At 35.6% G+C, this 19,141-nt stretch overlaps 2 protein-coding genes across 12 annotated transcripts in view; both read right to left on the minus strand.

Moving 5' to 3' along the window:
- LOC107657058 (calcium/calmodulin-dependent protein kinase type II subunit beta-like) overlaps positions 1 to 11,741 on the minus strand; it is an 80,236-nt gene extending 68,495 nt beyond the window's left edge. For 3 of the 11 annotated variants that reach the window (XM_016445440.1, XM_016445369.1, XM_016445514.1), the window contains exons 1-2: positions 11,453 to 11,736; positions 5,765 to 5,859 (exon numbers count right to left, since the gene is read on the minus strand). In XM_016445440.1, the coding sequence (XP_016300926.1) occupies positions 5,765 to 5,859; positions 11,453 to 11,514 (157 nt within the window). In that variant the 5' untranslated portion in view covers positions 11,515 to 11,736. Of the gene's footprint in view, positions 1 to 5,764; positions 5,860 to 11,452 lie in introns of all 11 variants that reach the window. The other 8 variants (XM_016445753.1, XM_016445812.1, XM_016445300.1 and 5 more) reach the window with 5 other exon arrangements.
- A 1,754-nt stretch (positions 11,742 to 13,495) lies between these two features.
- LOC107658262 (nudC domain-containing protein 3-like) overlaps positions 13,496 to 19,141 on the minus strand; it is a 7,246-nt gene continuing 1,600 nt past the window's right edge. The window contains exons 2-3 of the mRNA XM_016446788.1: positions 15,117 to 15,314; positions 13,496 to 14,077 (exon numbers count right to left, since the gene is read on the minus strand). Of these exons, the coding sequence (XP_016302274.1) occupies positions 13,967 to 14,077; positions 15,117 to 15,314 (309 nt within the window). The 3' untranslated portion in view covers positions 13,496 to 13,966. The remainder of the gene's footprint in view (positions 14,078 to 15,116; positions 15,315 to 19,141) is intronic.

The raw sequence follows: 19,141 nt of genomic DNA on the forward strand, positions 1-19,141 counted from the left end.
GGTTGTCTGAAACAACCGCGGTTAGATCAAATAATCGCGATTAGACGGTTATTTAATTATCGCGACAGGCCTACCTATAACTAAAATTCAAATAAATCAAAATATTAATCAAACTATAATTGTATATGAACTGTACTAAAATAACAAAATATTATTTCAGTTTAAAAGAACAATTTTCTATTTATATTTCAAAACGTAATTTATTCCTGTGATCAAAGCTGAATTTTCAGCATCATTACTCCAGTCTTCAGTGTCACATAGAACACGCGATCATGCAGGTCACATGCACACTTCACAAGATCTCAACTAGATTCGACTAAGTCTGCAAGGTTTGTGAAATTAAATGTTCATTAGTCATTCAAAGATTTATTTAAATTATATAAATGCGTATTTGCGGAATGCTGACGGCAAACGAGAAAGTATTATAATGTTTGCCTTTAATAATATTAAAGCAATCGTTATAATCCTTTTTTTATACATTTTAATTCCTTTGTTTAACAGTTCTATCTGATTATTAGATAGACTTCTATCCGTATTAGACAGAACTGAATAACAACAGTGATTGCCGCAGCCGTTCTCGGCGCCGTCAAAATAAATGTCAGACGCGCCGTCAAAATAAAAGTCCTGCCTCGAACACATCGGCCAAACAGAAAAACTTATCGGCCGATGCCGATATTTGAAAAATGGCCGATATCAGCCGATATATCGGCCTTGGCGATATATCGGTCGACCACTAATTCTAATATGCTGATTTGCTGCTCAAGAAACATTTATTACTATTACCGATGTTGTGCTGCATCATATTTTTGTGGAAACTGTAATAATTATTTGTTTTCAGGATTTTTTAATGAACAAAGTTCAAAAGAACAGCATTTGTCTGAAATGGAAATCTTTTATAACATTATAAATTAAATTAACATTTTGAGTGCTAGTATATAAGTACATAAAATAATGCATGATATCATTTAAATTGAAGGTACAGTCAGTTTAGAGAGCATCATTGTGGCCTCACTGCAACCCTCCCCTTTTTTTTTTTTTATACAGATGTTTTACTGTACCTCTAAGACATTTGTAAATTACCTCCTGAATCCCATCAATATGTATATCAACTTACATTTCACAAGGGTTGCACAACTTGTGGGAAAAAACGAACTGCGTTTTTTTCCCAAAGATAAAAATTGTGATTGCAGTTTTGCACAATTTTGCAGTGATTGCACAATTTTGCCAAAAAAAATGACATTATGTAACACTTTATCTATAAATTATTATTAAATTATTGAAAATATTGAAAAATTAAACTATTGTAAAATAAAAAATAGATTTTACAGTAAAACTGTAAACTTACAGTACTAAAATTTCATCGCAGTCTTATTTTATTCATTTTCAAACATTATACTATTTTATTTTGTCAGAAAAATAAGAAATATTACTTTTTGTAATATTTGACTGTATAATAAACATGTTTTATGAAAAAAAATATTTTATTTTGCAGCAAAACTGTAAAATTATAATACTAACGTTGATTGTTCTCTTCAAGCTTTTATTTCTGCAGAAAAATTTAAATTGTTACTATTGTAATACTTTACCGTAAAATAAAAATCAAATACTTATGAAAAAAATGTTTTTCAAAACCAACTAAAAAAATTACAAAACTAACTTTTATGACTGTCTTAATTTCTTCTAATTTCTAATGTTAAAGGGTTAGTTCACCCAAAAATGAAAATTAGGCTGTGTTTTACTCACCCCAGAGCCATCATATGACTTTCTTCTTTCAGATGAATCCAGTCGGAGTTATATTAAAAATTGTCTTTGATCTTTCAAGCTGTTTAATGCCACTTCATGGGTGTTGCATGCATCAGTCCAAAAGAAGTTAAATAAAAAGCGCCCATCCATTAAAAAACGCTGACCTCATACGTCATCAGCCCAGAGCTGCTTCCATGTACAAATGTTGGTGCAAGCTACATTAAAGTGACGATTACGTTTTGAATATGGATATTTTTCTTACAAAAACGCATCGATTCGCTACAGGAGGTCTTTGTTCACCCCCCGGAGCCGTGTGAGACACTTTTTTTTAATGGATGGGCGCTTTTTATTTAACTTCTTTTGGACTGATGCATGCAACACCCGCTGAGTGGCATTAAACAGCTTGAAAGATCAAAGACAATTTTTAATATAACTCCGACTGGATTCGTCTGAAAGAAGGAAGTCATATACACCTAGGATGGCTAATTTTCATTTTTGGGTGAACTAACCCTTTAAACTATCAAGCTTTTATTTTGTCAGAAAACAAATATTTCTAAGCAAAAATAACCAAAATCAAATCCAATAAAACCAATATCAAAAACCCACTCAACTTCTAAAAGTCATACAGAGGGAGTAAAATGGCACTTAAAAACTATATCATGACTGTTTACTATTATTAACATTATCTGATAGTCATTGATATTTAAATCACAAAAATCTTTGCCCATATTGTGCAGCCAAAATTTACTTCGATTAGCACTTCGAATAGTGCTGTCCTAAATTGGGATATTCAACCAGAAAAAATACAGGCCAGGACTTAAGTTTATCTATTGGGAATTGATTCATTGTACATTTAGCAGAAGCTTTTATCCAAAGTGACAATTAATTCATCATACGTAAAGAACATATTCCAACAAAATGTCCAGAATAACTAAACACGGGCAATTTTGATGCAAACAAATTTGCCAGGAGGCAAACTAAAGATAATTGGCGTTTCACACAGAGGAAGCCACTTATTTGAGACCAACCATATGCAATCAAATGCAACTGTGCTCACGTTTGCATGGCAGGATAATAGGCCTGTCAGAAACAATTACAGCTCCAACAATCACTTTTATTGCTACTTATCCCAGCACTAAGCCATTATAATTGGAAACAATCACTGAGTCGATTGCCCCGATCAACCTAGTGCTGCATGTGTGTGTGACACTTCAGGTAAATCCAGGTCAACTCCATACTGCATTGCAGGTGCTGCGATTATGCACATGAAGTATTCACAGCAAATCACAACTTCCCCAAAGCAGCTCTTGTTGTGTAATAAGACAATCCTTGTTGAGGAAGGGGCTGCGGCGTCATTGGCTGCACTCAGTTTCCACCAGCCTCATTAACTCTTTCAGCGCTGACACTGCCTTCACATGACACCCAATCCTGTTTCTGTAGCAAAACCGCGATAATATGAATGCACCCTGATGTCTGAGTGAAAGCGGATCGTCGCATGGGCGTCAGGGGACAGCGAGGTGTCAGATGTGGTCACGAGCTGAGTCAAAACAACAGCAGCAATGACAAAGCGACAATCTGAACGTTTTCCACTTGATGCGTGGCATGGCTTTGTTTCAGAAACAAAAGCCCCTGGTGTTGGAGTACTTGAAGCCGTGGTTGTGTATTCGAGCATGTACACGAGTCCCGGGCTCTTGGCATGTTGGCCACACAGACACGCTGTCAGCGGCGTGCCAAATGGTCAGGCTGCCTGTGATGACCTGCTGACCGTATGATTATCCCGTATGTGGCCAATGCTTCCCAAAACACACACACACAGAGACACGTTCACCCAAAATATCAGAGCACCACAACAAACATGTCAACTAGGCTGATATCTTTATATTCACCTAATCATTTAACCCTTTAAAACCGAACGTGTCGGCGGCGACACAATTAACCATGCTGTATTCATGTTATCATAACAATCAGTGATCCAATGGAAGATGCCGAAAATGACAAGAAAAGGGGCACAGAGGAATATGACTGTCCTAAGTGGCCATATTACGCTTATTTACAAGTTCATCATTTCATTTTTGGGGTCTGCTAGAACTTGTGGTAAAGGGTTAGACCAGGGCTGTCCAAACTCGGTCCTGGAGGGCCGGTGTCCTGCAGAGTTTAGCTCCAACTTGCCTCAACACACCTGACTGGAAGTTTCTATGCCTAGTAAGAGCTTGATTAGCTGGTTCAGGTGTGTTTAATTAGGGTTGGAGCTAAACTCTTCAGGACACCGGCCCTCCAGGACCGAGTGTGGACAGCCCTGGGTTAGACACAAAAGAAGAAATTTTAAAGAATGTTGGTAACCAAACAATTGATGGTCCCCATTGACTTCAATAGTATAGCTACCAGAAACTGTTTGGTTACCAACGTTCTTCAAAATATCTTCTTTTGTGCTCAGCAGAAGAAAGAAGCTCCTACAGGTTTGGATCAACTTGAGGGTGAGTAAATGACAGAATTTTCAATTTAGTCAGCTGTTTGTTTGTTTGTTTGTTTTTTAAGTCCTAGTCTTGTGTCAAATGTCCTTTTTAGTTTTTAAGTCAACCTGTCTTGTCCAAGTTTTAGTTGACTAAAAGTCTGGGAATTTTAGTCTAGTTTTAGTCAAATAACATTTTAGTCATGCTGCATAATGGTTAAACTGATAATCACTATTATTTTGCTCCAAATTATAACTGAATTTACAGATGAAGATTGTGAGAGATTACATCAGAATTATTGGCAAAAGCAAGGTTTACTGTGGTTATTCTTAGATTTATACTTTTTTAGAATACACAACCTTTCAAAAGTTTGGGCTCAGAAAGATTTTTTTGAAAGAAATTAATACTTTTATTCAGCAAGGATGCATTAAATTGATCAAAAGTAGCAGTAAAGACATTTATAATGTTACCAAAGATTTCTATTTCAAATAAATGCTGTTCTTTACAGAATTTTCAATTTAGTCAGCTGTTTGTTTGTTTGTTTGTTTTTTAAGTCCTAGTCTTGTGTCAAATGTCCTTTTTAGTTTTTAAGTCAACCTGTCTTGTCCAAGTTTTAGTTGACTAAAAGTCTGGGAATTTTAGTCTAGTTTTAGTCAAATAACATTTTAGTCATGCTGCATAATGGTTAAACTGATAATCACTATTATTTTGCTCCAAATTATAACTGAATTTACAGATGAAGATTGTGAGAGATTACATCAGAATTATTGGCAAAAGCAAGGTTTACTGTGGTTATTCTTAGATTTATACTTTTTTAGAATACACAACCTTTCAAAAGTTTGGGCTCAGAAAGATTTTTTTGAAAGAAATTAATACTTTTATTCAGCAAGGATGCATTAAATTGATCAAAAGTAGCATTTATGATGTTACAAAAGATTTTTATTTCAATCAAATGCCATTCTATTCACTGAAAAAGTATCATGGTTTGCACAAAAATATGAAGCAGCACAACTGTTTTCAACATTGATACTAATCAGGTATGTTTCTTGAGCAGCAAATCAGCATATTAGAATGATTTCTGAAGGATCATGTGACACTGAAGACTGGAGTAATGATGCTGAAAATTCAGCTTTGCATCACAGGAATAAATTACATTTTAACAGATATTCAAATAGAAATGTTATGTTATTATTGTAATGATAATTAATAACATTACTGTTATTGTTTACTGTATTGTTGATCAAATAAATGCAGCCTTGGGGACAATCTTTCAAAACTTTAAAAATCTTACCAACCCCAAAGTTCTGAACGGTAAAAATTTAACTCCAAAAATTATGCAAATTTTATGTAAGCAAAGTATATCATTTAATTAATTTCAAGCTGTTTGCTTGAAACAAACCCATTATTTCAAGCCATTTCAGTCCACTATACATTGATATTAAGGTATGTATCAAATATCCTTAAAAGACCTGAAAATATCCACAGGATTTTTTAGCCATATCATCTATCTTAAAGTTCAAACCAACCCCCTTTTCCCTGCCCAAAAACATTTTCCAGCAGTCATGATTTACCTCTTGCAGAGAGCTTTTTGGTGTTGATGATTTTGGCAGCATATTCTTGGCCCGTGCACAGCTTGACACAACGTCGCACCACTGAGAAGGCCCCCCTGAAGAAACAGACAGAGAAGAAAATACACCATTGAACTTGATGTGAAACCCAAAAAAATCAGTTAAAAAATGGCTTAAAGGGACACTTGTGTTCTCTATTTGTGTTCCATGCAAGCAAATGTTTTATTTTTGGGTGAACTGTTAAGAAGAACAACTGTTATGCACATCTACCTCTTTAGCAAAAGCATCAGCAGAGCCAAATCAGAAATGAAAACAACACGCAGGTGTTTGATGCGCAAATATTCATGATATTCACATGGGAGCAAAATGTAGTACACACTCTGTCTTTCAAAAGCCTCGAGTCTATTTTCAGAAAGACCTGCGTTATGAAAATCACTTGAGACAGTCATGATAATGGTCTGATGTCATTTCTTACTGGCTAAATTTAGCACACCTTGTTACAGTTACACATGTCTCAAGGATCCGTGACTTCCCACCCCTCACCGACAGGCTCAAATGCCCTTGGAAACACCCATGTGATGATAACATGTGATAAAAACAGACCATATGCCCCCTCGTGACCTCAGGCAAATCACCTGCGCACCATTCGCTTGGCTAGTGGACTAGAAGAAATTAAGCCTGGAAGATCTTGAGCATCATTAGTTGCGGATCATCATTCAAAACATCACACAAGAGGTCTAAAGGTCAACCATACGCTTTCAAAAAGTGACTTTTTGGATACGGTAACATGATAGTGCTACATTTTAGGACATTTTCAACATGACAAGGATTACCATGTAAATTAGTAATGAATGTTAAAATTCTCGCTAATGCCAAAAAGCTTATAGCTAATCATTTAATGTTCTGACCGATAACATGGTTCAATACAGTTAACAAAAAACAAAATTAAAATTAAAACAAAAAAAATCTGGAGCTTGGGAAAAAAAAAATTATATACACTGAACAAAATTATAAATGCAACACTTTTGTTTTTGCCAGTGTTCCAGTTCCTGCCAATTATCCAGCAACATCGCACAGCCATTGAAGAGGAGTGGACCAACATTCCACAGGCCACAATCAACAACCTGATCAACGCTATGCGAAGGAGATGTGTTGCACTGCGTGAGGCAAATGGTGGTCACACCAGATACTGACTGGTTTTCGGACCCCCCAATACAGTAAAACTGCACATTTTAGAGTGGCCTTTTATTGTGGCCAGCCTAAGGCACACCTGTGCAATAATCATGCTGTCTAATCAGCATCTTGATATGCCACACCTGTGAGGTGGATGGATTATCTCGGCAAAGGAGAAGTGCTCACTAACACAGATTTAGACAGATTTGTGAACAATATTTGAGAGAAATAGGCCTTTTGTGTACATAGAAAAAGTCCTAGATATTTGAGTTCAGCTCATGAAAATGGGGGCAAAAACAAAAGTTTTGCGTTTATAATTTTGTTCAGTGTATATATATATATAAATGATTTTAGCCAGTTGCCAAGGCACCATTTCTCATTTTAATTAAATACTGAATTTTAGTTTAGTTTAAAATGTAGTACTCATTCTAACTTGATGTACTAAAATAACTGAAAATGAAATAAAAATGAATAAAAATTATAGAGAGTGTAAAACTGTCGAGTGTAAAACTGATCAATGAAAAATCAATAGAAACTATACAGACATATAGGCAAAAAAAAAACACACAAAATGATCAAAACACACAACAAAATTACTAAAACTTTAATTAAAATTTAAATGAAAACAGAAGAAATAAAAATAAAAACTGATTCAAAATATTAATACAATCTATAATAGTATCCAAATCGCAAGTGTAACACTGCCGATAACTTGTTAAAAAACTTATATTAAAATTCCATAAAATTAAAAATAAAACACTAAAAACTAAACTCAATAACTTTAAATGCTAAAAGTTAATTTAGGCATCAAAACATTAAACTATATTATAAAAAAAAATTATATACATTTTAATATTTACATATTTTAATATTTAACATTTCACAGCTATTAAAGGTGGGGTAAGCGATTTCTGGTAGCCAATGTTGACATTTGAAATCACCAAAACAAACACGCCCCCTAAACAGACTTTAGCTGTTGCGGCGCAGACACGGTGTTACTCACCTATCGAGAAGAAACAAAGCAACCTCGGCGTCCGATCGCAGGCCTTCCGCTCCTTGAGTTCTCTCCAGCGCTGGAAAGCTGATTCGATATTTACACGGGACCTACTTCTTGCCTTAGTTTTCCTCTTTTGTTTTTTTTATCCGCCATCTCTATCTTTCTGTCGCTCGGCTAATGTCCGTCCTGTGCACTGAACGCTCTCTCCTCCACATCATGAGTAGACATGCCCCTTACTGCTGATTGGCTACAAGTTTGTTTTGCTATTCGGCCCGTCAGAATCAGTTCTCTAAAGCGTTTTTGAAAAATCGCTTACCCCACCTTTCAACTATTAAATTATTCGTGTTTTAAAGATTAACACTTTGTGAATGCAAAATTAAACATCAAATATTGGCCTAGATATATATATATACTGCATATAATTCAATACAATGATATTTGCATATGGTAATGAAGTACCATAGTATTACCATCTGATATCATTACTGTACCATGGTGCCATTATTGCAGATTGCAGTAAGGTCAGCATATGAACACATTAACATGTATAATGTAGTGGGTGACAATATATGTTTTATGATGGCTGACATGAAGCCAATATATATGAAATTGCATTGTTTAATTTAAAGATCGTAAATAACACAAGCATAACAACTGCTGCGATTAAATTGATTTAGCATAATATTTACTAATAATAATCCTTTTGGTATTTACTAAAGTAAAAGATCACAGAGCTGTTACAATAGAAGTCCCACTTGTGACATTTATCGATCAAAAAATAAAAACTTTTCAGCCAATGCCGATAATTAAAAAAATGCCAAATATCAGCCAATAAACTCAGTCAACCACTAATATCATGCATTATAGTTAATGAAATCAATTATTGCTTGCCAGTGTGAGGGAAACAACACATTCAAGAAGAATGAAGAAGAAGAAACTTCTGGACTAATAAAGCAGAAGGTCCATGAGTCCGGGTGGAGGCCGGAGATCCGTCTGTCTGTTAGCAAACGTGTGGCTTCATAAGTGCTGGAAACAGCCTGAGCGTCTCAGCGGAGACATTGAGCTGATTTACTGCCGACGGCCTGTCAGGAAAACCGAACCGCCGAGCTGCGGGCTGCTGAGGTGTTTAGTAGCAGCAGAAAACACACTCACAAACCCAAAAACCCAACAACAACAACATTGTTCTAACAAGTCATAATCCTATAACTAAATTAAACCATGAAATGTTATTGAATTCATAATATAATAATAACCAAGGCTGCATTTATTTATGTGATAAAAAAATCCCGTTAAAAACAGTATTAATGTGAAATATTATTACAATTTAAAATAACTGTTTTCTGTTTAAATATATTTCAAAATATAATTTATTCCTGTGATGGCAAAGCAGCCGGACTAATCATTTTAATATGCTGATCTGGTGATCAATAAATATTTCTTAAAAGTTTGAGGTCATTTTTTTTTTCATACACTACACCCAAACATAGATAGATAGATAGATAACATTTCATAATTTATATTTATAACAAATATTTCTATATAACATTACAAATGAATATATATTTATATTTTATGTCTATTTACTTACAGTATGCATGATGTGTACAGTTATCTAAAAAAAGCTGTTAAAGCTGTTAAGAAAAGGCTAAAATGCATGTCTCCACCACAAACTGAGGATGTGGTCAAATATTCAGTTCAGTATGGTGAAGATCTGCTGAAACATCACAAATACAAAACGTTTAAAAAGATTTTAAAAAATCTCTATTTCTCCTCTGTGAGCGGGAATATACACTACGTTGAGATGAACTGAAAATGAAACCCACAGAGTATTTATAAAAACGAGAAGTTTAAAAAGTAATGAAACTATGAAACAGCTTATGAGAGAAGTCTGTCTACTATCTGTGTGTTTATATGATTGTGGGTGATACACACAGGGCCTGTTTAAAAATTCGGGAGAAAAAAGGTGCAAAAGAAACGCAATACTGACTGACTGGAGGAGAAGTAGGGGGGGCTGAGAGAGTAAAATAATTTCCTAACGTCAGGCCGCTGGCATGCCACACACACACACACACACACACACACACACACACACACACACACACAGTCAGATTATAGACAGCAAACAGCCGCCAGGGCAGCACTCACAGCTCCAAATGTCACAGGACAGAACAACACAATGTAGCGACCCTTCACTGCTTCACCAGAGTTTATGATACCTTGTAACGTTCATTATTATAGAACTCTTGATACACTGTATAAACCCTTCAAATACACTCTCAGAAAAAGGGTACAAAACTGTCAAAATGTATTAATATGTACACTTTAGATACTACTATGTAATTTTAAAGTAATAATGTGTACTTTAAGATACTAATATGTAGCATTTAAGGGTAAATAATGTACAAAAATGTACCTATAGGATCCCGCCCCAGCGACAGCTTTGTACCTTTTTTCAAAGAGTTTAGAGATAAAATGACATTTTGGCCTGATTATACTCTCAAATGTATCACACTGAACACAACCTCCAAATAACCCCCTGACAGCTGATAATTATAATCAGACATATGAAATAAACTCACTGTAAGTCGCTGTAATGCTTCCTGAGCTTTCTGCATGAAATGCACCATGCAATATTCTCAGGATTATGTTAAATACTCCCATGCATATTAATGCAACTCCCTTGTGCATTCTAGATACACAATATCTCTACATTAACATGCAATATCCTTTAAATTAACCCCTGATTGATCATGTTTTATCTTTGATTCAATACACTCACTATAAGAGCCCTTTAGTTAATGCATTTCAAAGCAACTCCCCATTATTTTTCCAGACAGCATATAAAAAGCATGCAACATCCTCAGATTTAACACCTGCATGCTCATTTTTATAATCGGAGACTGTATGCACATAAATATCCACTGTAATATGCACAGTGGTGGGTGTATTTAAATGCAACTCCCCTCTAATGTTTCCTGACAGCTCCTCTGAGCTTTCTGCATGAAATGCACCAGAGGGGCCACAAAACATGCAATATCCTCAAAATTAACCCCTGACGGCTTATATTTATGAGCACAGACAGTTAAAATAAACATAGTGGGAGTATTTGAATTCAACTCCCTCTGATGTTTCCTGACAGCTCTTTTGTGCATCCTGCACGAGATGCATCGAGTTCAAACGTGCAAAAAACATATGCATGCGCATATAGTAAATATGTAAACATTCATTTTAACATATCTGATAACAGAGTATTTAAATGCAACACGCCTTTAGGATTCCCGACAGATACTGAATGCATTTCAAAAGCATCAAACATTATGAAAATGATCACCAGATCGCTGTTTATCTACATAGACTCGATATAGTTAAACAGTTGTGGGAGTATTTAAACGCAACTCCTTCTAATGTTTCCTGACAACTAATTTGGGCTTTTGCATATGCATTTACATTCAGGAAATGTGTGATATCAATACAAGACACTCGGGTTACGCACAAACACCAGCAGAGAAAGCAAATCTTACTTTCCAAGTTCTTCATACAGCTGGTACTCGTCGGTGAAGCGCGTGCAAGTTGTCGTTGCCATTTCTCAGACCTCAGCGTTCGCGGCAATATCCGAGCTGTGTGTCCAGCACTGCGATTATTCTCCTGTCGCTTCGACTTGCGGGATTTTTGAGGACAAAACTTCAACGTGGATACGGATTCGAGTGAGGGAGAGGTTCACCGACGAGCAGGCTCGACTGCGTTACCGACCTCTCACCGAATGCGTTGTTCAGCTGCAGTGCACTAGTTTTCCGCTGCGTGAGAGACTCGCGCTGTCACCGCTGGAGGGCGCGGCGGAGCTTACACGTGCAACATCTCTCCGTTTTTCACCTTTTTAGTAGGTGTATGGAGAGGTGCTGTCATTATGAAACTAATAACACATTTAGAAATTAATAATGTTCAATTTAACTGACCAAATCTATATACAACACTTAAAATATGTCATCCCACGAAACACACACATAATTTGCGCACTCGTTGTTTTCAGCAATGGCTGACCTAAAAGCCCCTGATTGGCCATAAGCTAAACAGAAATCTATGTGATTGGTTATAATGCTCAACGCTGAAAAAAAAAACGCGTAAAAAGCAATCTGATGCAATTCGCGAACTGACACTTTTCTTTCATTTTCACATGTAATTTTATATATATATATATATATATGTGTGTGTGTGTGTGTGTGTGTGTGTGTGTGCGTGTATATACATATCCTACATATGACAACAGATAGATAGATAGATAGATAGATAGATAGTAACCCTTGGTTAAAAAAAGGCTGCGAAAATAAATCTGCATTGTTTATCCTTTTGCTCTTTCATTCAAAAAATTCACAAAAATCTAAGCTAAAAGAAACAATTTTGTTTTCTTCCAATAAAGGTTGGCTACAATTATTACCACCCCTGGACATTCTTATGTGTAAAGTATCTCTCAAGTATATCCCTCCTCATATTTCACATATTTTAGCACACCAAGGTGACTAGAAACATGAAATTGTTCAGCCATGACTTCCAGTTTCACAGAAAGGTATAGATACGAGGTAACACAAAGGCCAAATTCCCTTAATCATCAATCACAAGTTGTAAAACCAAAGAAAATAGTTCTGATGTGCGGCAAAAGATTGTTGAACTTCACAAAATAGAAAGATGATGTAAGAAATTAGCTAAATTGTTGAAAACTCCTATTTACACCATCAGGCAATAATTAAGACGGTTTAATCTACAAGAAATTTTACAAATCTGCCTGTCTATATTGTCTTAATACAAGATAAGGAGGAGGAGTTTGAGTGGCCAAAGACTCTACAGGGTTCACAGCTAAAGAATTGTAGAAATTAGTTCAGTCTTGTGGTCAGAAAGCCTCAAGAAATATCAAACAGCACCTACATCACCACAAGTCATTTGGGAGAGTTTCAAGAAAAATCCTCTGCTCTCATCCAAAACCAAACTCCAGCATATTCAGCTGCCAAACACTACTGGTACATCAAATGGGATTGGGTTCTGTGGTCAAGTGAAGCTAAAAAGAGCTTTTTGGCACACAAGAATTAAGTTTGGTGCACACAGGGATAAAAAGTACCCCATGCCCACGGTTAAATATGCTGCTGGATCTTTAATGTTGTGGGCCTATTTTTCTGCCAGAGGTCCTGAACATCTTGCTCAGATACATGTCATGGACTCTAGCAAATACCAATATACCAGCACATGAAAAAAACTCAAAACCTGACTGCCTGTGCTAGAAATCTTATAATGGGCTATGGTTGGATCTTCCAAAACAAACATCAAAATCAACACAAAAATGGGTCACTGAGCACAAAATAAAAGTTCTGCCATGTCTGTCCCAGTCCTCTGAACCCTACAGAAAATGTGTGGGGTGAACTAAAGAGTAGAGTCCACCAACATTTTGGAGTTTTCTCATTTTAATAACTTGTGACATTTTTAGCTTGAAAAGTGTGTTTGTGCCAATACGTTGTTATCTAATGCAGTGTGACAGCAATCAAAAATAAGACAAATTTAATGTTTGCAAAAGGTTTTATTAGATTCAGGCACAAAAATCTGATGCAAATGATGGAAACAAGTGAAGGTTAAGAATTTTTTTTCTCATGTGAACAGCAGCAATCTGCTTAAAGAAACAGTGCAAACCCTTAACATATCTGATGAAACTTCATTTCACTGTTGCTATTGTAGATCACTGAAATAGTATGAAAACTAACAATCAATAAGCCCGAATAACTTGGCAAATGTAAGATCACAGACACACGTGGCCAAAGAAAACCTCAGTCAACTGATTTCATAAAACACTAAAAATTCTAAATGATCAATGGCCCATTTTGCATGGCAACTAAACATGAGACAATTATCAGTGTCAGTGAATCAGTTATATTGGCATGAGATGTGCAGTGCAGACATTTTATAGCACCGCAAGAAACCAACACCGTCACTGTACTTCAGTGTGTGTACGTTTGTTACAGTAAGTGCTGACTTTCCATCTGGCATGTCATGCGACCTCAAAACTGGACAGCACTGTGTGGGATGTTGAACATGGAGGGGTCAAAGTCTTGGCCTTTAAATGGAGATCCTTCAGCATCCCAGCCCTTCTTCAGCATCTCGTGGACTTTCTGAAACACAAAGTCAAACATCTTTCAATGCAATATCCAGATAGTTTCTCATGCAAACAAGTGCCAAAGCTCTTAAAGGAATAGTTCACTCAAAAATGAAAATTTGCTGAAAATGTACTCACCCCTCAGGTCATCAAAGATGTAGATGAGTTTGTTTCTTCATCAGAACTGATTTGGAGAAATGTAGCATTACATCACTTGTTGTTGGATCCTCTGCAGTGAATGGGTGCCGTCAGAATGAGAGTCCAAACAGCTGATAAAAACATCACAATAATCCACAAGTAATCCACACCACTCCAGTCCATCAATTAACATATTGTGAAGTGAAAAGCTGCATGTTTGTAAGAAACAAATCCATCAAGATGTTTTTAATTTTAAACCTTTTCTTCAGTCCATATTAATATTAACACTTCCTCCAGTAAAAAAAAAAGTCTATCCACTGTTGTCCTCTCACATCAAAATCTACCTACATATTTGAACTGTTTTTGCTTGGTGCTTGATCTGTGCATATTTCTCTCAATTTTATTTTTTCATTGGAGAAAGCAATATTATGGATAGAGGACTCATATTTTAGACGCAACAGTATGAAGTTAAAAACATCTTAATGACGGATTTGTTTCTAACAAAATTGCAGCTTTTTGTTTCACAAGACATTAAATGCTGGACTGGAGTGGTGTGGATTCATTGTGTATTATTGTGATGTTTTTATCAGCTGTTTGGACTCTCATCCTGACGGCACCCATTCACTGCAGAGCATCCATTGCTGTTTTTATCAGCTGTTTGGACTCTCATCCTGACGGCACCCATTCACTGCAGAGGATCCATTGCTGAGCAAGTGATGTAATGCTAAATTTCTCCAAATCTGTTTCTGATGAACAAACAAACTCATCTACATCTTGGATGGCCTGAGGGTTAGCACATTTTCAGCAGTTTTCATTTTTGGGTGAGCTATTCCAAGTGTCCTTGGACTGAACTCCTTTTATATTCCAGAGCAGTAATGAAGCAATATAGCAAATAACAATTTCCATTGCTTGCTCACAATCTCATGGCTCTGTGGTCTCCCCTGGAGTTTTTGGTGGTAATCAAACGACAGGCGGTCCAATACAGCATGCTCCTCTTCATCTACAGTTGCCATAGTGCGTTCCCGGTTGATCTGGTTCACATCGATCTCGGCCTCACCCTTCAACACGGCACTCCACCAAACCTCCCCGGTTTTACTGAGGGACAGCTGGAGGAAAAGTCCAAATGATCATCTCGACTATCTACAGCTACTAACAAAATCCATCAGATCTGTCTCCAGCTTACATTGCATTACAGCTTACATTGCCTCAATAATACAGAATACAATTTAATGATAGCAAATGAGATGTACACAAAACAGGGCTGTTATTGTTAACTACAAGGTTTCTGCAGGTTTTATGAAGGCAAATTTAAGATGTTTTTAAGACTCAGTAAAGAGTATGAAAATAACTTTTAATCACGCTGCAAAAACGTCTTGCCTTCCAGTGCAAATGTCTAAAGATTAATAAATCAATATGCATTACCTTGAGATGCAAAATTGTGAGATAAAAAGTATTGTTTTCTGAGAAATTGATTAGAAAGCAAGTTTATGATTAAAACAAATATTTGCAAGTGGGGTAAGAAAAATAAACAAAAGACAGATGTTTGTTCTTGTTTTAAGCATTTTTTGTTCAGTTTGTCAGAAAACAAGACTCCATATTTTTACTTTGCACCTCAAGAAAATATATGACGAGTTTATTTGCAAAAACAGATCAAAAAACAATTCAAAAATCATGTTTTTTTATTATGTTATCATGTTTTACTGTGTTTTATTGTTTTAGTTAGCTGTGTTTTTTAGTTATTTGTTAACCTAATCAAAATAACCCAACTGCAGTTTGATTGAGATTAATTGGAATGCACAATGAAAAAACATGATTTTTGAAAATTGTTAAAAACGGAGTTATCCGTTTTTGCAAATAAACTCATATCTTGATTTAAGGATGTTTTGATCCTGTAATTGTACTACAAATCGAGTCAAAACCCTGTAACTAGAACTACTTTTTAAAAAACATTTTTATTAATTGAAATAAAAATTTAAATAAAATATAATAAAATTATAAATGTATAATTATAATTTAATAAATTATTTTAAAGACAATGTTACACCAACAGTTGCATGCTGTAAATATTATAAACAATTTAATTGTTTTTTCTTATTTTTATTTAATTATTTTAATAATATTAATAATATATTTTACTACTGTCACAAACGTCTAAAACACTGACATGGCTAGGTGTCACACATTAAAAGCAAAACAAGACAATACCATGTTTTTGAACAAGTACCAAGACAGAAGTACCATGGTACTATTTGAAATATGTTAATATCATAGTACATGAATATAATAATTAGGGCTGCAAGTCGATAAAAATATTTAAACTAATTATTTACATGGTGCACAGCAAATTCTGGTCTTTGGAATAAACTCCCTGGTAGTTAAAATCAACTCAATCTGAGTGTACATGCGTGACCATCAAATAGACTCCAGCACAGAGTTAAAATAACTCTGCTCTTGGAGTTGAATTTTTAACACTGTTTCAGAGTTAAAATTTAACTCTTTCTGGAGTTAAAATACTAATCCTACGGAGAGTAATTATAACTCTAAAATTGAGTTAATTATAATATGAACTCCTTATCAGTGTTAAAAATCAACATTTAAAAAATATTTAATTTAACACTTCTTAGAGTTAACATTTATTTAACACAATCAAATGTTTTATGTGAAAATGACTACACTGAATGCCATACTCTTGACTTACTGCTTTTATTTGAGCAAATCCATAGATTAGGTTTAGAAATTCCATGCATGGATACACTTCGAAAATAATTGTGGTCATAAAATACTGTAAAATCTAACAGCAAAACATTTACATTAAATACATGCAGCCAGCTAACAGAGTGCCAACTAGAAATGTTTAGTAAATTTGTATAAAACATTGCCAACAACACATCGCTGCATTATATAAAATCAAGCTTGCAGGTTTATAAAAAAAAAAAGTAGTGCAGTATAGGATTGTGTAACCTGAGGAAGACGCTTATACATCAGATGAAGAAACAAGGAACAACTTGTGATACCAGGACACATTCTATGAATTGGTTTGAGGTGCCTGAACAAATTCAAAGCTGAACCAAAGGATGAAGTGCAGAGGAAACAACTTAACATTTTGGTTGAATAAGACAATTATTGCTTGTTCAACAGCCTTGCTCTCAGTTCTTTGACTTTTGGAGTTTCTTCAGATGTATCTATATAAATTTTGTACACAGTTGTCTGCAAACATGTGTACAGGCTGGACAGAGCATTATGACCATTCACACTGAAAACGAAATTGGACTTGCTCAGTCAAAAGTACCCAAGTATGTACATGACTGACAAGGCAAAACTTTTCTGTCCAAGACAATGTAAAAGGTGGAAACCTGTGCTTTTGAAGACCCTGAAGCAAGAAGATATGGTTGAGGGTTTCATTTAGAGGTCAGGAGATGATCATCAAGACTTTGGCATGACTGAAACACAACACAAATGTCCCTTTATAAACAATTTGTTTAAACATAGGCATTATGTACAATAATTGGAATAGGATAGAGCTGTCTAAATTTCACCAGATGATATTTTGCCTCTCCAACACTGATCTTCTTGGGCTGCTAAACTCCAGAAATCTAACTCTTTCACTCTTTTTTGCCTAACTCCTGAGTTTTCAACTCCAGAAATTTGCTGTGTGTACTGATTAATTAATCTAATAATTGCAAACTAAATTTGGCTGTGAAAATACCCACAAAAGATTATTAAAGTTATTATTGTGTTAAATGAGAAAGTATCAAGTAGACATTACAGATAGTAGCTGTAGAAAGAAATATTTTTATGATTCAACATAAAATTTATTACACCTAAACGTTTAGACTACAATGGCCTAACATAAACTATGGAACATAAAAGAATATAATTAGAGAAACATCTCAGTAATTTTTTCACAGGTAATCAAAACAGCTTTGTTTCCAACAGTACCTTCTTTTATGTTGTGCAAAAGAAAGTAAGTCATTCATGTTTGAAAAGACATGAGGGTGAATAAATGATGACCGAATTTATTATTTTTATTTTGGTGAACTATCCCTTTAATGTTTTTGTATTTTTTTTTAATAAATGAAATGATACTCTACAGAAGAAACTAAAACTGCCAGCAGGTGGCGGTAAATGTCTTTGAGTCATTCATTCATTCGAGTCATTCATTCATTTGATTCATTCAAATGGCTGATTCATTCAGGAATTAAAGGGGTCATATGATGCGATTTCAATTTTTCCTTTCTCTTTGGAGTGTTACAAGCTCTTGGTGCATAAAGAAGATCTGTAAAGTTGCAAACACTAAAGTCTCAAAACCAAAGAGATATTCTTTATAAAAGTTAAGAGTCAGCCACGCCTACCTAAAACGGCTCGTTCTAACACACCCCCACATATCTACCTCACGATGTGGGAAGATTTGCTTAACGCCGCGCAAATGTTCACGCAAAGAAAGAAGGCGTAACTCGAGTCTAGCCCGGGGTCGTCACATGTGGTTGCCGCAAGCCCGCCGGACGCACCGTTCTCAAGCCCGCCTGCCTCCACTCACTCAGCCCGCCGTGTGTGACGCTGTGTTTCGTTGTGAAAGCGAAACTACTTTGTTTGGCCTTCCATTTTTGTCGCACTGTACAGCCCTATCCAAACCTGTTCCAGATTGTAGGAGCTGCTCAATTTCATGTCCGCCTTCCTTCACGTCACTCCACACAGTCGCACACAGAAATATGTCAACAACTAGACTTTATCGTTATTATTTATCGGAAGACGAATTCTTATCGTGCGGAAAATTTTTAATGGTATATCGCAAACGATAAGATATCGCCCATCCCTACTGCACACATCTGAATATTTGGGTTGAACTGTTCTGGAACAGTGTTGTAAATACAACTTAACCACTGATTTCTAGTCGTGTCCATTTTTGGAAGGCCAAACAAAGTAGTTTCGCTTTCACAACGAA

This window comes from Sinocyclocheilus anshuiensis, unplaced genomic scaffold (assembly GCF_001515605.1).
Source record: "Sinocyclocheilus anshuiensis isolate Anshui unplaced genomic scaffold, SAMN03320099.WGS_v1.1 scaffold269, whole genome shotgun sequence".
Classification (NCBI taxonomy): Eukaryota; Metazoa; Chordata; class Actinopteri; order Cypriniformes; family Cyprinidae; genus Sinocyclocheilus; species Sinocyclocheilus anshuiensis.